Source organism: Pyricularia pennisetigena, chromosome 3 (genome assembly GCF_004337985.1).
Source record: "Pyricularia pennisetigena strain Br36 chromosome 3, whole genome shotgun sequence".
In the NCBI taxonomy this organism is placed as follows: domain Eukaryota; kingdom Fungi; phylum Ascomycota; class Sordariomycetes; order Magnaporthales; family Pyriculariaceae; genus Pyricularia; species Pyricularia pennisetigena.
Genome location: NC_043742.1, coordinates 7,451,796 through 7,476,926, shown reverse-complemented (window position 1 = coordinate 7,476,926; position 25,131 = coordinate 7,451,796). Strand labels below are relative to the sequence as shown.

Here is a 25,131-nt window from a genome sequence, read left to right as displayed (position 1 = left end):
GATGGGTTTGCAACTTCGCAGAATGGGAATATACATGCCACATACATATCATGTTTGATCATTGGGGACAGTGTCTGAGATATCTACAAAACGTAATCTCTTGAGTGATTTGGCCTTGGAAGAATTTGTCACAAGGCAACGTCTGCGATAGTGCTTGATCCTCAACGAAACAAGCCCGAATTGCTGGGTTCCCAAACGTAGCCGCATATGCAGCCAGAACATGATCGCTTCGTCACAAACAATCATCAAATCTACACCCAGGCCACAATGCTACCAAAGACAACGGCAACCACCACGGGCACGGCTGCAATAGGAGGAGTGCCTCGGGCAGCAGCCCCGCCAGCAGGCGGTGACGTCGCAGCCGTCTGACCGGCGCTGGTAGCAGCGCTACCTCCAGTTGCCGCAGCAGTAGTGGCAGGGCCAGTCTGCGTCATGGTCACCGGCGAGCTGGTCCACCACGAGCTCAGCTTGCCGTCCTTCCGACAGGACTCATACACCGACATGCGCGACCTCGACGACACGATCTGCGACGCATCCGTCAGCTGGATCGGCTGATCCAGCCACTCCGAGCAGAGGCTGTAGACGCTTGACGCCTGGCCCCTGGACAGGTACTCGGCGAAAGTGTCCTGGTAGCTGGCGAGCGCGGTCACGACCGAGTCTGGCATGTCCGGGTCGCCAAACGACATGCACACGTCGGTGACGCGGGCCGACAGCGAGCTGCGGAACTCTTGCACCGCGGTCGGGAACGGCGGTGCCGAGGTGAGCACCGCGGACCAGAGTGAAGGGCATGCGCTCGTGCTCTGGGTCGTCTGGCGAGGCTGTAGATTGGCTCCTGCCGCAAGGAGCGGGAGGGTGATGGCGACGATGGAGGTCTTCATTTGGCGGCTTTGCGTTTTTTTTTTTTTTTTTTTTTGTAGATTTAGTGACTTTTTAAATGAGTGACTGACGGGCTAAACGAGAGGTCCGCTTCAAAAAAATGCATAGGTGAGGCTGACATCAAGGCCATCCTGATTCCGGGGGATGGCTTGGCCCAGTTAAATAGAATCTGGGTGCCTAGAAAATGCTTGTCTGGTTTATGCTTACGGGGCTAAAGTCAAGCATCAATTTTAATGGACGGGCCGGAAGGATTCACAGGGTAGCATTCTTGCATTAACCGTAAGCACCGAGATTGTAGCTGCAGCCTGTCCGGGGTCGATGCAATGTTGGAGCTGGGGGTCGGGGAGGAACAGTTGGAAGACTTTCTATTTTTTTTTCTCTAGCAGCGGATTTAATCAGACGCTATGATCCTTTGCTATGAGAAATAATGGGATCGACATTGGACTCTTTTCCAAATGAATTATCTCGGACAAGAAAGTGGAAAAGGAGGTTGATAGGCCTTTGCAAGCCCAATACTCGCGATCTTAACGGCACGTAACTTTGCGACACACCGACTTTGCACTACCGGAACGAGAGTGACTTAGTGACACGCCTTATATAATAACATTCAAGCATTATAATACCTTGTGCATGACAGTTGTACCATTTCTCAGGTTCCGGGGAACGATGCATTTCACCCCCAGTAACTGATCCTGGGGTGATCGATATAATTCTAAGAATATTTTAAGTTTTCAATAATCAAACATCGGATATGGTGTAGTGGCTAACATACGACGCTCTCAATAACGAGTTTCCGTCGTGCCCGGGGTTCGATTCCCCGTATCCGAGATGACCCTTAATTTTGCGTGGTTTTTCGCATTTGGTGATCTATCTTTTTTGCCCTTGTTCTCTTTCGTCTTTTTGAATGGTCTCCCTTATCCCACGTGTTCTTCTTGTTCAAAACCCAGTTATAATGAAATGGCAAGCCATTTGATCTCACTCCAATCTGGGCAATCTTTATTGCGGATGATTGACATCACCACTAGTGCCCATAAAACTGTATACCATCACGTGACACTGCTCGTTTCTATAGTGACATCACAAAGCAACGAAAAAGGCTCGAGCGTGTGCCGTTGGCGGATGGAATTCCGAGTGGAAGCTGGCACAAATTTTGCGGCGCATCAAACAAACACATTTAAAAAAAAATTCCACCACCTCTCACAGATAAAACAATTCATCACCAATAATTAATTGCTTGAACTCTGACTCGGTCGCACATTTCGTCACCATGATTTTTGCCACCCGATCCGCAACTCAGCTCCGGTCCGCCACATGGCGCGCCGCGACTGCCGCACCGCGCTTCACGTCAACCCGTCTGCTGTCCATCGGCAGCAAGAGCGGCACAACTCCGGCCCCCATTGAGCCGACCGAGTCGCAGGCAATCCCACTGGGCAAGTTCTACGAGTACATCTTGAATGAGCCCCAGCCGATCCCGGATGTGAAGTCCGAAGAGCCGCCCGTCACCGCCGCAAAGTCGGCAAAGGCCAAGTCTAGCAAGGGAACCGAGTCGGGCAACGGCAAGAAGTCGTCTGCTTAAGCTTTTCTCCAACTGCTGGGGGGTCCTTTGGTTGTGGAATGGGTGTTGGATCTATGAGAGGGTTTGCCACGTGCGCAACCTGGGACGGATGTGAATGGCTTTTCTGGACTCGTCTCTGCAGAGGCAGGCAAACGCATCGCCACCTTTCCACGCTATCGGCGAGATCTGGGGGGCTTTTGAAAAAAATAGCGGGCGGACCCGCAAATTGTTTCGATTCAACCTTTCGAAAAGTGTCTATGACATAGGGATGGGGGAAATGTGCCCCCTCGCAACCCCACTGGCATATCTGGTTCTTACAAATCTAGCATTGGTCTATCTCCCGACGCTTGAATCGTTTCGCAACGCTCATACCCTGTATACTTATTTATACTCTTTCACACAAGTCCATTGCCGGCTCTGCCTGGCCTACTGATTTATTGACCACCAAATCATTGCAATCAGTCAATTGAACTAACTCCCTTAGCTTGATCTCATTCTTTTGCCCAGAATTTAGTCCCTGACAAGGCAATCATGGCCCCCGAAGAGAAACAAGTCAAGAGATGGCAGACCGTGCAGGATGGTGTCGACAAACTTTGGCTGGAGCAGACGCCTATGCCCAGCCCTGGAAAGGATGAAGTCCTCGTTGAGATTCGCACCGTCTCACTCAACTACCGAGACACCGAAGGTATGGGTTCTCTTACCTATTCCCTCAACATAACCTTGTCTCTATACAAGGTAACTAACTGCCCTCTCGCATTACTGACCGTCAATTCCAGTTGTCAACGGCCTATACAAGCACCACAAGAGCCTCAAGGACAAAAAGCCTGACCCCCTAACCCCCTGCTCCGACATGTGTGGCGTCGTGACGGCCGTCGGCCCGGACCTGACCGTTCCCTGGAAGGTAGGCGACCGGGTCCTGTCCACCTTTACCCAGTCCCACCTGTCGGGCCAGATCAAGGAGGAGGACATGTCGACGGGCATGGGCTTCCCGCTCGACGGCGTTCTGCAGACGCACCGCGTCTTTCCCAGCACCGGCCTCGTCAGGGCGCCCGAGTCTCTCAGCAACGAGGAGGCATCCTGCCTCCCCATCGCCGCCGTCACGGCCTGGATGGCGCTGTTTTGGCAGGAGCCGCTGCGGAAGTTCCCGGATCTATCGGGCAAGGTGGTGCTCGTGCAGGGGACAGGCGGGGTTAGTATCTCGGGCATGCAGATTGCAAAGGCTGCTGGCGCTACTAGTAAGTTATGTTACAAACTACAGGAAAAAAAAAAGTATAAACGTAATCTCCCTAACAGCAACCAACTAACCAATCACGCAAGCAATCGTAACCTCCTCGTCCGACGATAAACTCCAAAAGGCCAAGGCCCTCGGCGCAGACCATCTGATCAACTACCGTACGACCCCAGAGTGGCAGGACGAAGTCATGCGGCTTACGGACGGCCGGGGCGCCGACGTCGTCTTTGAGTGCGGCGGCGCCGACACGCTCCACCGGTCCCTGCAGTGCGTCGCCTTTGGCGGCCTCGTCAGCTGCATCGGCTATCTGTCGGGCAAGGAGGACAAGTCGGTCGAGGGCCGGCCGCACTTCAACCTCCTGGCGCTGTCGCGCAACGTCACGGTCAAGGGCCTCATCAATGGGCCGAGGGATAGGTTCGAGGACGTGGTTGGGTTTTACGACAAGCACGGGATCAAGCCCGTGGTGGATCGCGTGTTTGGGTTCGAGGAGGGGAGGGCTGCGTTGGAGTATTTGATGAGTGGAGGACATTTTGGAAAGGTGGTTGTCAAGGTTTCTGCTTGAGTGGTGTGATGTTGCAATCCTAGTAATTTGTGTATGCGTACTGGGCTCGTATACAAGTCGGCACAGCGGTCGTCATATTTTCTGAGTTGCAGAACGCCTCCTAGACTCAAGGTGTAGATGTAACGATCCAGATCAATGTCAGCTCGAGTTGCACAAGCCCAGGTTGGATTCACATCTCCCAGGTCAAATGGCCGTTCTGAGCAAAGATGGATCCCGCTCAAATTTTTCTTTCAACACGTCTCAACTCTTTCAAATACTCCATCGGCCCTATTCATCACGGTGAGTACCTCAGCTTTATCAGAAACTTACTGAGGGGCCCACCTCTGCATCCGACATAAATCCACCAAACTTGGATGCTCAGACGGTCAGACCATCGACCCCAGGCTCAGCGCAGTAAATGCCGGGTTGTGGCACCCACAACTGAGGTTTCATTGAATATCGTGGATCTCTGTAGCAACTCAACACAACTTTACTGCAACACACTCCACAAAGCTTGGGAGGACGACGCGCAGGCTGCTGACCAAATGGCAAAAGATGCCAACGATCAGACGTTACTAGACCCACGTCTCTGGATCCCTGCGAGAGATGCCGTGGAGGAATACATCTTTTCGAGGGTCAACGCTGGATTGGTGGATGCGATGAGGGAGACAACTGAGATGAGATGAGTCCAGACGAAAGCATGCGAGTCTTCGGCACCCAGTCCCTACCAAATATGCGGCTGGTCTGATATGAGATTAGGACATTGACAGAAACCTAATTTGGACGTTGTCAGGAGGTAAAGCCAAGCAAAAATGTTAATTTTCGGAAAGATCTATACCTGTTTTCAACCAACCTCTGTAAAGTTAATCTCAGCACAAAGTACCTTGTTTCATATGACTTGTGAACACTTGTGTAGCCGCTCAAATTTTTTTTTTTCTTTTTTTTTCCCTATGTAATGATATGAGAAAAATAAACATTCAGCTTGATCCCGGCAGCAAAGACTACAAAGTACATGTCCTTTGGAAAGAAATCATTATGGGACCGCACGACGTTGGAATGTTCGATGGCATTTCCGAGATCTCCAGTGGTGGAGGCGAACGATCAGATCAGATCAGGCCACCCTTTCACAGTTTAAACCCCCTGCATACCCCAAAACCCGCATACAGGCATATCAGCACACTTTGGTTGCAGGTGTCGGGGCGGGCGACGCTTATCGAATCGCCGTTTGTGGGCCACCATGCAAGCAATTGCCTCGCCAGGGGTCAAAAGTGGAGTCTGATGCTTAAAATTAGATCAAACCACATTGAGCAAAACGGCGCGGTCTTTCGGTCGCCTCGCTCGCAGGCAGTTGTTGCAAACGTGATTCAATCCGACCGCTGCACTGCACTACACTGCACTGCACGCTCTGTCAGCACAAACCCAAGCAACCAAGGAAGACGTTTCACTGTCTGACCTGGCAGGCATCAAACTAGATTGACGTGTCTAAGCCGGTGACACGGTTCATTGTCTCGCTTTTTTCTCAACATTTGCACCATGCCCTGATTGATCATTTCATTTAGCGCTTGCTTCTTATGCACTAGCCGTACCGCGTCGCCACACTTGTCAGATTTACAGTTGATTGGTCGTTTTTGAGAAAGAAAGAACAAAATATAAAAGAGGGAGAATATATACAAAAAACACACCCACCCCCCCAGGACTTGGCAGTCTGGAACGATGGACCCGGAATCTCGTTCTCGAGATGAGCGCGAAGAGCTGCTGGCGGCCGACGACCCGGACCACGATGTGCTGTCCAAGGAGGGCGACGAGGCCCTGCTCCCGCGCCGGCCCGCCCCGCCCGGGCGCAGGCTGGGGTCATCCATAGCGATGCTTTTGCTGGTCGCTTTTTCGCTCATCCTACTCGGCGGCGCCGCCCTGTCGGGCATGACGGTGATGCAGACGGAGCCGCCTGCACCGCCGTCCCCGCCGGCAGCCGACGATCCCGCCAAGGCGAAAACGCCGGAGGAGACCGGCAGATCCGGGATATTACCCCCGGCCGACGCTTTTGATTTGAGAAAGACCAACTTTCTTGTCACGGATCAGGATGCCCAGGTGCGCACGTGGGAGTTCAACATTACGCGCGCCGATGTGGAGGGCCCGGATGGAGTTAAAAAGTCGATGGTGCTTGTAAACGGACAGAGCCCAGGTCCGTTGATTGAGGCCAACTCGGGTGATTTGATCAAGGTGGTTGTGCACAACTTTTTGCCCGGCGACGAGAGGACTACCATTCATTGGCATGGGATCGACCAGCGCGACAGCGTTCACATGGATGGAGTTTGGGGTGTCACTCAGTGCGGAATTCCACCAGGCGAGAGCTATACGTACGTTTTTGGTGTCCCAAACCAGCGAGGCACGTTCTGGTACCACGCTCATGTATCGGTGCAATATACCGATGGATTGTACGGCCCTATGATCATCCACGATCCGACCGAAAAGGTTCCTCAGGCTGAGGAGGATAGGATCATTATGATTGGTGATATGCATCACATGGACGGGAGACAGGCCGTCAAGGAATACTTGAGTCCGTCATCCAGCTGGAGCCCAGGGATGTCAGGCATGGAGCCCTACCCTGACAACATCATCATCAATGGTCGCAACGTCTTCAACTGCAGTCAACCCGAAGAAGGCAACGAGGTCACTAAGCGGGATGAAGGGGAGGGGATGAAATGCGCGAGTGGCACCCGCTTCAACTCGCGCATCAAGAGCAACACTGCAGCCCGACTTCGCATCATCAGCCACAGCTCCAACACCCCAATGTGGTTCACTGTCGACAACCACACGCTCGAGATAGTCGAGATGGACGGCGTCGAGGTCGAGCCCGTGGCCACCACCAAGATCTTCATCAACCCAGGCCAGCGATACTCGGCGATCCTGCGTGCCAACCAGACGGCCGGAAACTACCTGATGCGTGCAATTGCGACGTGTGCCATGCTGGATCCGAACCCACACTCCAACTTTGCCAGTGTAAACTCTCAGGGGACGGCCGTCCTCTCGTACGATGATGTCGACGCCGGTGCTGCCCCCATCGGGGAGCAGTGGGATCTAGGCGCATTTGTAGCCAGTAAAGATGTCGGGAGAGAGCCCTGGCACAACCGATGCTCGGATCTGCCTTTCGATTTGACCAAGCCCATGAGGCCCATGGATGCGTACGAGGTTGGAGAAAAGAACAAGCATTACTTCATGTTTAGATTTGTCGATGACGGCAATGGCGTCCAGCGCACCTCTATCAACGACGTAGGTTAAATCTTCTTGCGACCGATGCAAAACCTGCTGCTAACCTGCTGAGCAGACCATCTTCACCCGCCTCGACAACGAGGCAACAATCTGGCAGATACCCAACTTTGACGAGACCTCGGCGGCGGCATCCTCGGCAAGCTCGACCATACCGCTCGGCGGCGTCTTCCAGCCGAGCCAGCACGTCCTCTACTCGCCCGACGAGACCAAGGGCGCCGAGATCGCCATCAGCGCCGGCAACATGATGGGCCACCCGTGGCACCTGCACGGGCAGCAGTTCCAGATTGTGGGCTGGGGCAAGGGCGTGTTTGGCGAGTCAAAGACGACGTGGAACCTCGAGAACCCGCTCAGGAGGGACACCGTCACGGTCCCGGGCCACTCGCACGTCGTCATCCGCTACGCGGCCGATAACCCGGGCGTCTGGGCGCTCCATTGCCATATTCAGTGGCATGCCGAGGGTATGTTTTTTTTTTTTTTTTTCCGTCTAGTCTAGTGTCAAATGCATGCTTTTTGCAACCAACAGTCTATGATGAGCGTGATTGCTAACTTTCTTTCTCGTCTTTATAGGTGGAATGTTTATGCAGACAGCCCAACGTGTCAGCGCTCTAAAGAAGCTCATTGATGGGATAGGGGCGCAGGGGAACGACGATGTTCGGCATAAATTCTGCAAACAGCCGGGTAAACCATAAACAGCGTGTGTTTTTGTTAGACAAGAGATTGCTCCATGTTTGGTGTTTTTTTGTTTGTTTCTTCATTCTTTTCCCATTCTTTCTCACTTAGAAGATACCCGGCGACGCTGTTGTGTTCCAATTCATTGGTGCTGGGCACTCAATTGTACATATCCTGTCACTGGAATGATTCGAGACTCGAGCGTCTTACTTTTTTGGAGTTTCTAGTCCTGTCACTCTTTGGACGTCCTCCCGGCAAATACAGTCTGACCGGGCCCTCTTTGTGTGCTATCCGTCGTGTTTCCTCCCTGTGGCTCGATCTGCCCCGGGTCCTTGTAGTCAAAACAAACACCGCCTCGGGCACGCCGAATTCCTTTTCCACTCTTTTCTCATTTGCAAGCTTATTTTAAGAATCTTTTTAATCCCTGAACACAGCTATGCCCAGTTTTCCATCAGTTCAGACCCAAGGACAGGGGTATCGGCATCGCATGACAGAGCTTGCAAGGCCGGAGTTCTTTTCTGACTCGATCCAACCGTCTTGAATAGGTACCTCCCCCTTTCTCAGCTGATAGTGTTAATTGTCTCCTATGAATGGCCTACGTTGGGCTTGCGTCCCCGCCAGTATGGCTTTTATCCGCAGTCACTAGTCAGACGACTATAGTCTGTGGGCGCGATTCACATATTAGCCAGGTGTGCACAGTAAATCCCGAAGAAAAAAAAGAAGCAGCATAGGACCTTGCGAAAAGAATCGGGGGGGGTGAGTATAGGTGCTATCTTTGCTCACTCGGAACTTGGAGCGGGGGTCTGCTGGCGACGGCTTCTCCGGCGTGACCGACGGTTGCGGGGCTAAGCGCCCTGGCTGCCGGGTGGGTGGACAAGCGACTGGGTGGTCGGGGTAGACAAGGGAAATCTGCAGGGCCGTTGGTTCTAACTTCTGCGGCATGGCGGTGGCGACTGGGGTCGTTATGTAATACATGAGTCCCGGTGGGAGTTTGTAGGACCCTCACGGCGTAGAGAGCACCTGTTGGCGGAAAGGCTTTTTCTGGTCTGGTGAAGCTGGTTTTTTTTTTTTTTTTTTTTTTTTTTTTTTTCTTTTTGTGCCAGACGGATAGGCAGACTGAAGGGCGTCGGTAGTGGAGCGTTGGAGTGAAAATGTGTCACACTGTGACTTTTCGATGGTCTGTGGTGTCGTTGGTTTGAAGGGCGATACTGCAGGGAGGTTTGTCGAAAGTTGTTTCATCTGGACGACTTGTTGAGGAAGCTCCGAGAGATAGAATCATAGAAATATCAGGTCTTTGCGGACCTTTTCAAGGCCGGGGTCTGGCTGGGTCATTCCTAAGAATCGACTTTGTATGTCTGTAAAAAGATGAATTTGGAAAGTCCAGGCTCAACAAATAGGTTGGAGCAGTAAAATGCGGGATCAGTGTACTAGGGCGCTGCAATGCATCATAGCCAGTATGAGTAGACTGTAGGACTAGGCGGAACCAGCATTGCACGCCTGGGTACCTAGTGAGGTGGACCATGGGTCGTAAAGAACACACATTGAGAAATTTAAGGAGACCCAAGAGAGCACGTTCTTTCGGTAGGCCGTCTTGAAAATGAATGCCCTTCAACGCCAACGGCCGGCGCTAGTTGACCAAGGCGCCTCTGGCATCGTTATTGCAATCATTACCAGTTCATTGCATCAACGTCTGTCCCGAAGACGTCAGCCACTGACATGCTGACAGCCTGGATTCTTGCTTTGCTGTCCTTAATCATGATTGATTCTTGGTAGTCTACTAGTCCCAAATGACAAAATTCTTATTTTATGTTACGGGATAAGGTAGAATTCATCTGTTACACCTGTATCTTGTCCCTTCCTGTGAATCCTGTCCAACTTTTCAAGTTTCAACATCGCCTGTCTGTCTTCGTCCTCCCGCCTGCTGCTCAGCAGGAGTGATCACGTAACCGCGACTGGATACTGAGGCATATCATTAGAATTCGGGTACATTTCCCCTTGATTAGAGCTGAGCTCCGGACTCCATGAACTGACAGCAGGAAGAAGTAGCAGTCGTATTTACGCGGCGAGATAGCATTTCGTGCATAAGCAGCATCCCAGGGACGATGACATGATCTAGTAAATTATAGCACGATATATCTCACTTGGCGGTCTTTTTACAAGATGTGGCGGTTACAACAGTTATCGGTCTGGTTGGATTGGATCGAACGAGATCCGAACCATCCGATGCAATGCAAGCCAAGGCTACTCGGCTGACTGGTAGCTGTTGAGCGTATACTTTCAGTCTTCCACACCCAAAGCCCCTGCCGCCTCATATCAAAAGACCTCACGCGTAGCGTTAGCAGTGGATTGGCATCACATGGCACTTGCATCACTTAATTCCAATTTCCAACGACATATAACTGCCGCGCCTGTGTGAAGGCAAGAGCAGGTTGGAACCTTGCCAAGTGGTCGAGCGTTTTCTAGTCTTGCGTGAGTGATTCTTTTAACAAACAAAAAATGTCCGTGGAGCGGGCTCGCAAGAAGTTACACCTGTTCAGCTCGAACTCAGGGGTAGGGAATATACCAGTCCATTTTCCGACTTGAACAACACTCACCAACAAATGTAGGCAGCCTGTTCAGGATTTTCGGCAATCCTTCCGACTCCCACGCGGCAGCAAGCAGAACATTCCTAGGCGTCGGCGAGTCGGCTGGTAGGGGATATCGGGAGGATACATAAAGTTTTATTTGTTCGAGTGCATCCTATAAATCTGTGGTAAGGCACGCATAACGCAAATCGAGGAGCAGAATAAGGAGAATGACGCAAAATTCAAGAGTCTCAGTGGCAGGATTGCTGCCTGATAAAAGGTCAGTCAGTTTTTCTACTTGACATGCGGTTTACACAGCCTGAGCGAAAAGTCCCGGCACTGCTCTTCGTCACAGCCTCACAGGGATTACTTGGCCGTGATGGGCCAACTTGTCTCAGTTGTGCGGATGCTGTCCTACCTGGGGGTGCATATATTGCCTCATTATGCATATATGATATGGTTAAGCGGGCAATCAAAGAGCGCGCAACATGAATGAGGTGGTTCATCCTCATGGACATGCGCACACTGCACATAGTCTCCGTTTTGACCTGTTGTGCTATCCTGTGTAGAAAAAGACAGGGACAAAGACGGCGTCTTGGGAGATTCATTGGGTGCACCCTACATCAATAGTCGTCCTGTTTATTGTTGGAGTCGGATCTGATGTCGATTGGCACAGGTCTGGCATTTCTAGCCAAGGCAAGCCTGGTCACGTCGGTTCGGCTTGCCGTTTGCCTACATTTACGTCTCAGGATCACGTATGGTCAAGAAGCGGTCGCTCAGCTTGCAGAATCTTGATGGTGTCATTGGTGTGTTTTCCCTCACCATCCCATCTTTGTCCTTCTTGAGCGGTCGCCTTATCATGAGAGCCATAGTGCTCTGAATTCTCGCCCTCTGCGTCTGAACTATCCCCCGAATTTTTTTTTTCACGTCTCTCTCTCTCTCTCACTCTCTCTGTCCGATCGGGTTCTGCCAGCATCACCATTAGAGATAAAATGGCAGCTGCTCCCTTCAACCACTTGATTCGTAAAGATGTATTCCTGCGGTCAGCTTTGGGGCTAACTTTTAATTTTTTAATGATTATAAGTTCACTCTTTTTTTGAATTTGATCTCACTTAACAAAAACTCTTTGTCAAGATAACCGCAATCACAAAAGCTCCCTTGATCACTTTACGCTCAACCATGGCAGATCTTTCATCGAATATTCCTCAAACCAAAGTCGTTGAAATTTCTTCTTGCTAATGCGAACCTCACAACCTGGTCAAAAGCACTTGGTGGAATGGGGTTATTTCAACATCCTAAATTCATTTTTATTCCAGAGGCAAACAGCACTATTGTTAATAAAAGGTCCTAGTCAAGGGGGTACTTGAGTCTATCGTGTGGGTATAGATCACATAGTACAGCAAGAGAGGCAGAAAAAAGAATTAGCTTCGGTCCGTGGATCAAGAGCCTATGTGCTCAGAAAGAACCTCAAGGATATGCTGAGGCGACGGTAGCTACTCAGAAAAACCAGTAAAAACAAAAGAACATCCCTTATCTATGTGACTATGTCCCATTGAAATCGGCAGTTCCGTGACCTGCAATACCCTGTGCCATTACAGGCTTTCAATGCTTTATGATGGTTAGAGCAACTGATTCGTGTGTCTGGTGGATCAGAACATGAAAAAAAAAAGTTGGAGGATAGCTACTGCCAGCTACCCTGGATATTACTCAAAAGGCCATTTATTCGGTTATGTATGAATAATTATACACCCCTGCTGTATTCTATATATGTATATCGCCGGCAAATGAGGCACTCAAAGATACTCAAGATGATTTCAATCGCATTGACCAGGCTATGGACTCAAAGTATTACCCAAGAACTATCTTTAGCTTTAGCCTTTAGACGGCCTCGTCATAGGGTATATTTTAACCTTGACTGGCAGTACACTCCTCTCGTCCTCTCTTAATTTTCAAACAAGCCCACTCTTCCAAACTTCAACACGCTGACGGTCTCTACGTATTTTTCTACTCTATATCAATTATAATCATAATTGGTTTGAAAATATACCAGCCGGCAAAATGCATCTCGCCCAGCTTTCCGTCGCTGCCCTCACCACGCTGGCCTTTGTTCCGAGCAACGTCTTTGCCGCCGAAGAGGTCCCTGGCCCACTCACTGGTTATACGCTCGCTCCCCCATCTATGAAGCTTCTCCCCGACAATGTCCCCTTTGACAGAAAGCCGTACTTTCTCTGGTCGAGAGCCTGGTCCCCCGAAGTTAAGATGTTTCTAAAGAATTGTGAGGTCCATTTAGTTGCAGAGAGTTCCCTTGTGTCCCAGGATAAGGGATATGCACGATACGACCGGTCGGTCTCCTTTCCGAAATTTGATTTCACGGTGACAGTGAAAAAGAACCTCGGCAATACACGGAATCCATGCGAGGGAGAGGTGGATCCAGACGAGATACCACGCGGTTTTTATATCAGCATAGTCAAGCAGGGACTTGATCACAAAGATGAAGATGCCTTTGTGATAGAACGCATACCCGATGCAATCCGGTGCTATGTTGCACTGACAGGCGAAGCATACAGATCCATCGCAAACAAGCAAGAGATAGCTTTCGGCAAGGTAGCTTTCTTTCACCGCCATAATTTTAAGGTCCGCATGGACCCAGTGTATGTCGGTCCTCATAGGCGAAAAACATGCAAGGGAACAGTGGTCGAGGGTCGTATACCTACATATGTGGTTGTGCTTGTGGCTGGCACACCACAGGGTTTGTCTGAACACGAGCAAGAATTGACAGGGAGGGGCAACTAAGCATGGTGATATCGAGTGATCTACATTTCTGCCAGAGGAGGAAAAAATCCTGTCAAAGTGGGCTAGGAACCTATAACGTTGGGCTCCACATCTCCGACCCCCCTAAAGTCCGGCCCCCTTGAAAAATGTAACGACGAAATACCCCTTTTATAAACCGATTTAAATGTAAACCTATCAACGCACAATAATACAATCATTGTCAGGCTCTCCCGGTTCGCTAACCTCTTCTCCATCGTTCAAATCCTCTAAACAGTCCCTATTATTTTCCTGTGCTTCATAAACGTTTTTTTTGCTGACCAAAAGCTCGTTGGGATCCGGAATTACCCTTTTCCTTTTGACCGGCCGTACCGCCTCCAATTTTGCTTTTAACAAACTGATTTTTTGCTGAGCTTCAGCCAATAAGATATCCTTGGTTTCGAAGCTTTTTTGGACTTTTGCAAACAAAAGCCGTGAAGTGGCGTTACTTTTTTCGGACCGGGAAATTTCCTGTAGTTGAAGTCGAATATCTCGGGTCGTTTTAGGGGTTTTCCAAATAAGTAAAGATTGGTCGTTAATTTTTTGGTTTGGGCTTTCCGGTGTTTTATCCCTTTGGAAGCCGTTATTTCTACCTTTTTCGACGTTGGCGTTGCTATTTTCTAATAAAAACGGGTTTAAAAGTGGTTTTGCCAAGTTCACCGGCCATAACCCCGTCGTACGCCAACCAGATTGAATGGTTTTTGCTATAAATGCTTTTGATCTGGCTTTTCGATAGCAAAGTAGAAAGTTTCGTTTCCCAACAACCGTTGAACAGCAAAACTGGTTTACAAATCCCAGGTGACGTCGATAAGCTTCCTTTAACGGCCCAAAAACCGATAAATCCAACGGTTGAAGAACGTGCGACGAATGAGGAGGTAAATATAAAAGCTGAATATTATTTTGGAGGCAAACAAGCATAAACTCGTCGCTGACGTGTGATCCGTGGCCGTCGAGAACTAATAAACGCTTTTCAGGAGTTAAAGGTTGGGTATTTGGAATAAACACCTTTTTTAACCATTCGATACCTGTTTCATTATTTGTCCACCCGTTTTCTGTTGCATGAAATTGCCAGGTATCGAAAGGACTTAAATCAGCTGGAAACCATTGTTGCTGTACGTTTTTCCCCTTAAATATAACGAGGGGAGGTATAACAGCCCCCGTAGCTGATACACATTCGATTATGCTCGTCCAACCCCGCGTTCCAGGCTCTTTTCGCTGTAATGGCCGGATTTTATTACGCCCTAACACCAGGCCATTAGATCCTTTGCCTTCCATTATACCTGTTTCGTCCATATTCCAACGGTTGGCCGGTTTTATAGTATCGATAACGGGATTTTTCAAATAGGACCACCAAGATTTAATTACCTCGGTTGTAGCCCCATTAACCCGGGCATTTTCTATTCGCCGGGGCCTTTGGGTTTTCAAAATTGGATATCGGGCTATAAAACGGCTAACCCAATGTTTCCCAAGGCTTTTTCTTTCTCCGGCGGCCTGAAGAATTCGTTCCGCAAAATAGCGTAGTTCTTGATGCGTTGGCGGAAGGCCTAACGCGGCCTGCGCAAGTACCCAATCTGCCAAATAGGTCTCCTGCTCCTGTGAAAGCCTTTGACAAAATCTTTTCGCTTGTTGAATTGACTGGGCCCCCTTTAAACGATCGTGAAGGGTACTCCGAGGAATACCCCATTTTTGCGAGGTTTTGTGAACTGATTTGCCATTTCTTATGTCAGAAATGGCAGCAAGAAGCTGATTTTCAGTGTACTGTTTCATTGGAAAGTTTGGAGCAAGAATCTTCAAAATGCAAGTTCTAAAGTGAAAAATTCGTCTAGATATTTATAAAATAAAACAAAGGGTTGACGTGGCTGAGTAGATATTTTTAGGGGCCGGACTTTAGGGGGGTCGGAGATGTGGAGCCCAACGTTAGGGTTGCAAAGGGTCTAGAGGCTAAAAGCCTAGGAAAAGTCAAACGTGCCGGTTCGTCTGTTTGAAGGGAAACGCTTGACAAACAGTCAATCCTAATAGTTAGCAGTTAAAAAGAGACTCATCCAACAGAAGTAAATAGGTTTGAGACTTATGTGGACCTACCATGATGGCGACGAGTGCACCAACTATTATTATATATCAGTAGAGATGCCTACTAGTTGTCGTGTGGCAGTGGACAAAAAGGGAGAACCAGTCACGCTGTTGTAGAAAGCAGGAGTGAATCACAGAATAACCGTAGTATCACTATCACTAGTCGTGGAATACATTAGAGCGCGAAGCATGATGATAAAGATTTAGATGACTTGAGTGCAGAGAAGGCGATTGGGGGAAAAAGTTGACAAATCTCGAGTGCTTACCTGAATCGCTTAAAGATGTATGAAGAATTATGAACAACTCAGACAATCGATTTGTGAGCTAGGCCGTCGGCCCAATATCATTAATTCATTGTTGCCTAAGGCCATCATACTGTGCCTAATTTCCCAAACTAAAAGCTTCAGGTGGGTCCTGCAATTGACTCGCAGTGGAGCAGAAAACCAACGGAAGCTAGGCCAAGCTGACCCGCACATGGAATGAAGGAATCCACGCACGGGCCCTCCTCCTTTCAAGCTTGGTCGGGAGTCTGACGACGGCAAGCTGGCCAATTTCGCGACTTGGATCAGAATTGGTGATTGCTTCCCAACCACCACAAACATCAAGCAACCGCTTCACCATCCCTCTTCGAGCTCATCCCCCTCAAGAGGTGACAGTATTCTGACGCCTTGATGATACTCTCCTTTTCCTCATCCTCTCTTCTTCCAATTCCCCATTGCGGCTGCTAAACCTTAATACCCCTTGCTGGATTTCAGGCAGAGCCACACATACTCGCAACGACCTCTTTCCCTTGTTCACCTCGACTTCAGTCTGACTGACCCGGCGCATCCCCGCGAAACCGCCCTGCCGGCGTATTTTGGCCTCGGTCAACTGTTCGAATTCTTGGTCAACGCGGTCTAGCGCCGCACAGCAAGCATCATGGCGCCTCTGCCGATCAAGTTTACCGAGCTGCTGCAGCTATCAGCTGTTGGCGTCGACACTTCGGCCATTGGCTTCAACTCCTGCGTGCGTCGCCCTCACTGTTCGTGGGAATATTGCAAACTCGATACTAACATCCGTTCGCCCAACAGACACTAGAGTCGGATCACTACGTCTGCATTCGCGAAAAGAAAAACGAGGCAGCATCACCAGAAGTTGTCATCATCGACCTCAAGAACAACAACAATGTCACTCGACGCCCCATCAAGGCCGACAGTGCCATCATGCACTTCACCAGACAGGTCATCGCACTTCGCGCACAATCAAGGACGCTGCAGATTTTCGACCTGGATGCCAAGCAAAAGCTCAAGTCGACGACGATGAACGAAGATGTGGTCTTTTGGAAGTGGATCAGTGATACTACAATTGGTCTCGTTACGGACGCGGCCGTATATCACTGGGATGTTTTCGATGCCAACCAAGCCACTCCTGTGAAGCAGTTTGCCCGAAACGATAACCTCAGCGTAAGTTGGTTGGATCTGCGCCTGGGAATCACCGGAATCGAGCTGACCTTTTGTTTTTATTTATTCATCTAGGGCAACCAAATCATCAACTACCGCGCTAATTCCGAGGGCAAGTGGATGGTAGTCGTGGGCATCGCTCAGGCGCAAGGGCGTGTGGTGGGCAACATGCAGCTCTACTCGAAAGACAGAGGTATCAGCCAATCCATCGAGGGTCACGCCGCAGCCTTTGGCACCCTGAGGTTGGAGGGTGCCCCTCAAGATACCAAAGTCTTTACATTCGCCGTCAGGACTGCCACGGGCGCCAAGCTGCACATTGTCGAGGTCGATAAGCCAGAAGCCAACCCGGCATTTGCCAAGAAGAACGTCGACGTCTACTTCCCCGCCGAGGCCGTCAACGACTTCCCAGTCGCGGTGCAGGTTTCGCAAAAGTACGGCGTCATATACTTGGTCACCAAGTACGGCTTCATCCACCTTTACGACCTCGAGACTGGCACCTGCATCTTCATGAACCGCATCTCGAGCGAAACCATCTTCACCACCAGCCCTGACAGCGACTCCACCGGCATCGTCAGCATCAACCGTAAGGGTCAGGTTCTCGGCGTGACCATCGACGACGAGACCATGATCCCCTACCTGCTGCAAAACCCTGCTAATACCGAGCTTGCAATCAAGATGGCGTCTCGCGCCGGTCTCCCTGGTGCGGACCAGCTGTATGCTCAGCAGTTCCAGCAGCTTTTCAACGGCGGCAACTACATGGAGGCTGCTAAGGTCGCCGCCGGTTCGCCTCGGGGATTCCTGCGGACCGCCGAGACCATCAACAAGTTCAAGAACTTGCCGCAACAGCCTGGTCAAATGTCTTACATTCTCCAGTACTTTGGCCTGCTCCTCGACAAGGGATCCCTAAACCACCACGAGACGATCGAGCTTGCTCAGCCCGTGCTGGCCCAGAACCGCAAGCAGTTGCTCGAGAAGTGGCTGAACGAGGGCAAGCTGGATTGCTCCGAGCAGTTTGGTGACATGGTCAGGCCGCACGACGTCTCGATGGCGCTCAAGATCTACCTCAAAGCCAACGTCCCGCAAAAGGTTGTTGCCGGTCTGGCCGAGACGGGGCAGTTCGACAAGATTCTGCCCTACTGCGCCCAAACCGGCTACCAGCCTGACTGGATCCAGCTGCTGAACCACATTGTGCGAATCAACCCCGAAAAGGGTGCCGAGCTGGCCACGACTCTTGCGAACCATGAGGGCGGGTCCCTTGTCGACATCGCCCGTGTTGTAGATGTTTTCCAGGCACAGGGCATGGTTCAGCAAGCCACGGCCTTCCTCCTGGACGCTCTCAAGGACAACAAGCCAGAGCACGCCGATCTCCAGACCAGGCTTCTGGAGATGAACCTGATGAACGCCCCACAGGTCGCCGATGCCATCTTGGGCAACGAGATGTTTACGCATTTCGACAAGGGTCGCATTGCTGCTCTCTGCGAGCAGGCGGGCTTGCACCAGAAGGCGCTCGAGCTTTACGAGGATCCTGCTGCCGTCAAGCGCGTAATTGTCAACATTGCTGGCACGCCCAACTTTAACCCCGAATGGCTTGTTAACTTCTTTGGGAAGCTGTCTGTGGAGCAGTCTTTGGATTGCCTTGATGCCATGATGAAGACAAACATTCGCCAGAACCTGCAGTCGGTCGTTCAGGTTGCCACCAAATACTCGGATCTCCTGGGCCCTACCAAGCTGATCGACCTCTTTGAGAAGTACAAGACAGCCGAGGGTCTCTTCTACTACCTCGGTAGCATCGTCAACCTGTCAGAGGACCCTGACGTCCACTTCAAGTACATCGAAGCCGCCACCAAGATGGGTCAGTTCAGCGAGGTTGAGCGTATCTGCAGAGACAGCAACTACTACAACCCCGAGAAGGTCAAGAACTTCCTCAAGGAGGCGAGGTTGACGGAGCAGCTGCCTCTGATCATTGTGTGCGACCGTTTCAACTTTGTCCACGATTTGGTTCTTTTCCTGTACCAGAACCAGCAGTTCAAGTCCATCGAGGTGTACGTCCAGCGGGTCAACCCTGCACGTGCGCCCGCCGTCATTGGCGGTCTTTTGGACGTTGACTGCGATGAGAGCATCATCAAGAATCTGCTTTCCACGGTGGACCCCGCCTCTATCCCCATTGATGAGCTCGTCGCCGAGGTTGAGACTAGGAATCGCCTCAAGATGCTTCTGCCTTTCCTGGAGGCTACCCTTCAAGCCGGTAACCAACAGCAGGCCGTATTCAACGCCCTTGCCAAGATCTACATCGACTCGAACAACAACCCTGAGAAGTTCCTTAAGGAGAACGACCAGTACGATTCGCTTGTGGTCGGAAAGTACTGCGAGAAGCGCGACCCCAACCTTGCCTACATTGCCTACCGCAAGGGTGGCAACGACCTGGAGCTTGTCAACATCACCAACGAGAACTCCATGTACAAGGCCCAAGCACGGTACCTTCTAGAGCGTGCTGACCGCGAACTGTGGATGTTCGTCTTGAGCGAAAACAACATCCACCGCCGGTCCGTTGTCGACCAGGTCACTTCGACTGCCGTTCCAGAATCGACCGACCCCGCCAAGGTTTCAGAGGCTGTCGCCGCCCTTTTGGCAGCCGATCTGCCAGGCGAGCTCATCGAGCTTTTGGAGAAGATTGTTTTGGAGCCGTCGCCATTTAGCGACAACCAGAACCTCCAGAACCTTCTCATGTTCACCGCTGCCAAGGCCGACAAGTCCCGTGTGATGGACTACATTCACAAGCTGGATGGTTTCAACCCTCAAGAGATCACAGCCGTCTGCATCGACGTCGGCCTGTATGAGGAGGCTTTTGAGATCTTCAAGAAGATTGACGACAAGGTCAGCGCCGTCGACGTCCTGGTCGAGAACGTTGTCAGCATCGACCGCGCACAGGCTTACGCCGAGGATGTGGATATCCCCGAAGTCTGGAGCAAGGTTGCCAAGGCCCAGCTTGATGGTCTGCGTGTCACAGACTCGATCGAGTCATACATCAAGGCTGAGGACCCCAAGAACTACCTGGAGGTTATTGAGATTGCCACCCACGCTGGCAAGAACGAGGATCTCGTCAAGTATCTGCGTATGGCCCGCAAGACACTGCGCGAGTCCGCCATTGACACTGCTCTCGCTTTCTGCTACGCTCGGCTGGACCAGCTCTCTGAGCTCGAGGATTTCCTGCGCGGAACAAACGTCACCAACATCGAGGAGTCTGGTGACAAGGCATACGGAGAAGGTCTCTTTGAGGCTGCCAAGATCTTCTACACTAGCATCTCAAACTGGGCCAAGCTCGCAACCACCCTCGTTCACCTCGGTGACTACCAAGCGGCTGTCGAATGTGCCCGCAAGGCCAACAGCATCAAGGTGTGGAAGGAGGTCCACGAGGCATGCGTCAACAAGAAAGAATTCCGCCTGGCCCAGATTTGCGGTCTCAACTTGATCGTGGACGCTGAGCAGCTGCAGACCCTGGTGAAGCAATACGAGCGTAACGGCTTCTTCGACGAGCTCATCAGCTTGCTTGAGAACGGTCTTGGTCTCGAGCGTGCGCACATGGGAATGTTCACCGAGCTTGGTATCGCTCTCTCCAAGTACCACCCTGAGCGCCTGATCGAGCACTTGAACCTGTTCTGGAGCAGGATGAACTTGCCAAAGATGATTCGTGCATGTGAGGAGGCGAACCTCTGGCCTGAGCTTGTCTTTTGCTACGTCCACTACGATGAGTTTGACAATGCTGCCCTTTCCGTCATTGAGAGGCCAGAGAACTCGTGGGAGCACACGCAATTCAGGGATATCATCGTCAAGGTTGCCAACCTGGAGATTTACTTCAAGGCTATCAACTTTTACTTGGAGCAGCACCCTTCCCTGCTGACTGACCTGCTGCAGGCTTTGACGCCTCGCATTGATGTCAACCGGGTTGTCAGGATGTTCCAAAAGTCGGACAACCTGCCCTTGATCAAGCCCTTCCTGCTTAACGTGCAGACCCAAAACAAGCGCATCGTCAACGATGCCATCAACGACCTGCTGATCGAGGAGGAGGATTACAAGACGCTGCGTGACTCGGTCGAGAACTACGACAACTATGAGCCTGTCGAGCTTGCTGGACGCCTCGAGAAGCACGACCTTGTCTTTTTTCGCCAGATCGCCGCCAACATTTACCGCAAGAACAAGCGCTGGGAGAAGTCGATTGCTCTTTCCAAGCAGGACAAGCTGTGGAAGGATGCCATTGAGACGGCTGCCATCTCGGGCAAGTCCGAGGTTGTGGAGGAGTTGCTGCGCTACGTAAGTCTACGACCAATGTATTATATTTACCTGGTTTGTCTTTTTTACCTGTACTAACAACAGTATCTACAGTTCGTCGACATCGGCAACCGCGAGTGCTACGTTGGTATGCTCTATGCCTGCTACGACCTCATCAGGCCCGACTTGGTTCTCGAGATGTCATGGCGCCACGGTCTGCACGATTTCACAATGCCATACATGATCAATCTGCTGTCGCAGCAGACCAAGGAGCTTGCTGTGCTCAAGGCAGACAACGAGGCTCGCAAGGCCAAGGAAAAGGAGCAGGAAAAGAAGGAAGACAACGCTCCTATTCTCGGTGGCGGACGTCTCATGATTACGGCTGGACCTGGTACACAACCGACCTCTCCTGCGCCTTTTGGAGCGAATGGATTCGCACCGCAGCCTACAGGATATGGTTACTAGGGTGTTAATGCGGTTGTCTAGATGGCCAGATTTCATGATAGCTGGGTTATTTTCTTGTCCATTTTTTTTTTTTTTTTTTTTTGCCTGGAATGACGGGGGAGTAAAATGCCAATGCTACCTGTATGAATAGTTCAAGACATATTGTTTTACTTGTTGAAGACATTTCCTAGACTTGAGTTGATGCATAAGTTTTTAGGCGTTTGGGTTTGTTTTGGTGGGGGGCCTGAGGGCCTTTCATGAGTGGCAATCACAGTTGGTCGCTTGCCTCAAATGAGCTAGTCCGATTATTACCTAACAACTCCCACTTGCGCCCAAGGAGAAGACGGAAGATGGACGCCGAGAGATGGCCTATGAACCGCGAGCAAGGATCATCGGGAGGAGTCAGCCTGTATCCGGTATCCCTGACGAGAGTTTAAGTGTAGCATTGGCATTTAGCCGGCGGCGATCGGACAGTACAGTACACGGGAAGAAGGCATGGGTAACGATCCCGACGTTCCCGAATGGCGTATGGGTGTTTGCCACGTCGAGAACCCTAGACGAATAAATACCAACGGCGCGCTGGAGCGACAGCTGGTATTGCACTGTCTGGTACCGCTACAGGACACAATAAAGATCTGAATTCATCCCTCGGCTTCTCGTTTCGCAATGTCCTTCACTCCCTTTTTCTCAGCCTTGCTCCTAGCAGTAGCAGCAGCGACCACAGCCTCAGCAACGCCCCTCGCGGCCGCGCGCGCCGCCGACCCAGCAGGCACGATCAGGTGCCCCGTCGTCTTTGACGGGCGCGTACCGGCAACGCTCCCGGCCACGGGGCTGGACGAGGCGTCCCGGTCGCCCTTCAACACGGCCTACGTCAAGGGTGAGGGCCTCAAGTGGAGCGACATCATCAAGTTCCCGACCGAGGTCGGCCGGCCGCGGTTCGAGAACTCGTCGAGCCACAAGCCCATCACGGTCACGCTGAGTGACCGGTCCATCTTCCAGACCCAGAGGGGGTTCAGGAGGGCGGGTTTGCAGTTTAGGGACGATGCGAACGTCGGGGGTAGGGGTGCCGTCGGGGTGAGGACGCTGCATTGGAGTGTCAAGATTGATCCGGCTAGGGGGTTGAATCTGAGCCATGAGTATCTTGTAAGGCTTGGCTTATTTTTTTCTTTTCAACGTTCGAGGGAAGTTGTGCCCTTACTGATGATAACAACTGTATAACCAAACCCCCTGCCAAACAGAATGTCTGGCACGAGACGGCCGACTACTCGGCCAATCAGTTCAACTTTGAGATGGGCAGCATCCTGGGCCAGCCTGACCTGCTCAGCGACACTTTCAAGATCCTCGACCGGCGCAACCGGCAGATTTGGTCGACGCCCATCGACGAGTCTGCGTGGAACAATTTTGCCGTCACCATCGACTATGTCAACAAGTAAGCTTTTTTTTTTTTTCCTTCTTCTTCATCTCCAAGGCGCCCTCTTTTTTGGGGGGCTTCAAATGTCCATGGAAATCATGCAAGAGCCTGGCGGAACAAAGAAACTGACAAGTGTTCACCGCACGACAGCACGCTGCGTGTCTACTACTCCAAGAACGACGAGCCTCTCAGGGCGGCCTCTTGCGCGGCGACGCCCAACGACAACTCGGGCGAGGGCCAGTACCAGCTCGGCCTGCTCAAGAAGCCGACGGGGACCGACGACGTGGTCAACTCTGGGTACCAGGCCAGTGGAATAGATGAAGGTCTGATCTACGGCGGCATCTTCCTCGAGGATAGCGCCGATGGGTGTGTTTCCTTGTGATGGGCCGTGAAGACAACAAATGGGTTATCTAAACGGGCATAATTTCCAGATAGATATATGGGATCATGAATCAAATAATGGCAATAGCGGCCATTCCCTTAGCGTTTATATATACGTCGAGCGCTGGCAGATTCCGGTCCCAAATTTATAGCACAAGAGGCGCAGAGCACGGATGAGGCAAAGGGTTGCATATATCAAGTCGTTATGGGCGATTGGTCTGAATAAGAAAAAAAAACAGTTTTCTAACCATCTTCGTTATAATTTATAAAACCCAACGCACATAGGGGACAATCCACAACAGAGGCCACAAGTGCACCGTTGGCTCAATAGCCTTCGTTACCTTTTATTCAGGACGCCAATCCCAGTCATCAATTCAACTTGGCTTGTAGCCCTAGCCCGCCCGCACAAAATGTCACGAAATCTCTTTGAATATGTCTCTTTGATATGACTCAGTGATTGAAGGGAAAGCCCCGATATCCCCGGTGTCAGCCTGCATCGAATAGCGGTTCAAAAAACAAAAAAAAAAAAAAGCACAAAGTTCAAATATATTCAAAAGAGAAAACGCACATGTGCAAAACTGGAGCTTCCTCGTTGTGGTTGAACTCTTAAATTCTGCAGTATATTATTTGCATTTCATGTCTCAATACTAAGTCATTAAGTCATTCACATGACAGGTTATTATCAAGCTCCGTCTGTTAAGATAGCATTGACTCTACCGATCAGAGTTTTAATCTCATATACATTTAAGCTATTTCGCGAGTGATTCGTGTGTCAAGAACACGGACTTAACTTGCTTTGTGCAGTTTACTTCCACTTGTCCCGAACACTTATATCTGTGTTGTTGCTGTCTCTTTTCTTTCTGGTTAGGCTTTTTCCTTTTTTCAATTTGGATTTTTGGTTTCCTTCCAACAAACTTTAACCTCGTCCAACGAATGCCCGCCCTTTCATCCTTGCAGTTGTGTCTACAAGCTCTGTTTTAGCGGCGACCATATTCCGGACATCTTGTCAAAAAGGCGAGAAATATCACAAATCTTGCCGGATTGGAAGACAAAAGAGGGTTTCTGAAATTCTGGACACTATCGAAGATATCCGTCGGTCAATTCCAGGTTGTGCAAAGAATCTAATTTCCATAAAACGCATCAATGTAGCTACAAGGGATCTTTCGTCCATTGTTTCCTCCTAGACGAGATGTACGAACTGTGTATCTTCAGAGGTCCAGTGGCCTGCCAAATACAAATATGCGCGGGGGATAGGCTTTGGTGATAAAGTGATGGGAGCGGTTTTTATATAATTTGATCTGTCTATCCAGAAACTGGTTTTTGTGGCAGACAGAGTATATATGACCAAAAGGGCGAGGACGGTTCTGAGACCATTGACCCCGAAAACATGCAAAACTCTGTAACCTATAAAGGTTCATCCCTCGCCAGGTCGCCATTGTCGACGGCTCTCAGTGGACCAAGTACCCAAAGGTGACATATGACGGAACACGGGCCTAAGCCCCACCGGGGTATGGGCAGCAGCGGCAAGGTTTGTCAGTGAGAGGCTTTACATTAGAGTGTGGAGGCTCTGAAATTATGTCAATTTTTAACACACCTTGTTGCTGTC

General features: G+C 50.7%; 6 protein-coding genes across 6 annotated transcripts; 5 read left to right on the top strand and 1 right to left on the bottom strand.

Annotated features, from left to right (window-relative positions):
- Window positions 1-251: 251 nt before the first annotated feature.
- On the bottom strand, window positions 252-878 carry PpBr36_03784 (uncharacterized protein; the record flags this gene model as incomplete). Its single annotated transcript, XM_029890953.1, has 1 exon — window positions 252-878. One exon carries the CDS (start codon window positions 876-878, stop codon window positions 252-254), a length of 627 nt encoding a protein of 208 aa, XP_029754085.1.
- Window positions 879-2,143: 1,265 nt separating this feature from the next.
- Window positions 2,144-2,452, top strand: PpBr36_03783 (uncharacterized protein; the record flags this gene model as incomplete). The annotated part of the gene is made up of 1 exon (XM_029890952.1): window positions 2,144-2,452. The coding sequence occupies one exon, from the start codon at window positions 2,144-2,146 to the stop codon at window positions 2,450-2,452; it is 309 nt and encodes a 102-aa protein (XP_029754092.1).
- Window positions 2,453-2,962: 510 nt separating this feature from the next.
- On the top strand, window positions 2,963-4,224 carry PpBr36_03782 (uncharacterized protein; the record flags this gene model as incomplete). Its single annotated transcript, XM_029890951.1, has 3 exons — window positions 2,963-3,116; window positions 3,208-3,666; window positions 3,749-4,224. The coding sequence occupies 3 exons, from the start codon at window positions 2,963-2,965 to the stop codon at window positions 4,222-4,224; spliced, it is 1,089 nt and encodes a 362-aa protein (XP_029754091.1).
- Window positions 4,225-5,916: 1,692 nt separating this feature from the next.
- Window positions 5,917-8,162, top strand: PpBr36_03781 (uncharacterized protein; the record flags this gene model as incomplete). The annotated part of the gene is made up of 3 exons (XM_029890950.1): window positions 5,917-7,473; window positions 7,529-7,931; window positions 8,041-8,162. 3 exons carry the CDS (start codon window positions 5,917-5,919, stop codon window positions 8,160-8,162), a joined length of 2,082 nt encoding a protein of 693 aa, XP_029754090.1.
- An 8,340-nt stretch (window positions 8,163-16,502) lies between these two features.
- On the top strand, window positions 16,503-21,754 carry PpBr36_03780 (uncharacterized protein; the record flags this gene model as incomplete). Its single annotated transcript, XM_029890949.1, has 4 exons — window positions 16,503-16,589; window positions 16,655-17,026; window positions 17,099-21,331; window positions 21,404-21,754. 4 exons carry the CDS (start codon window positions 16,503-16,505, stop codon window positions 21,752-21,754), a joined length of 5,043 nt encoding a protein of 1,680 aa, XP_029754089.1.
- A 645-nt stretch (window positions 21,755-22,399) lies between these two features.
- Window positions 22,400-23,526, top strand: PpBr36_03779 (uncharacterized protein; the record flags this gene model as incomplete). The annotated part of the gene is made up of 3 exons (XM_029890948.1): window positions 22,400-22,876; window positions 22,972-23,162; window positions 23,295-23,526. 3 exons carry the CDS (start codon window positions 22,400-22,402, stop codon window positions 23,524-23,526), a joined length of 900 nt encoding a protein of 299 aa, XP_029753163.1.
- Window positions 23,527-25,131: the final 1,605 nt, after the last annotated feature.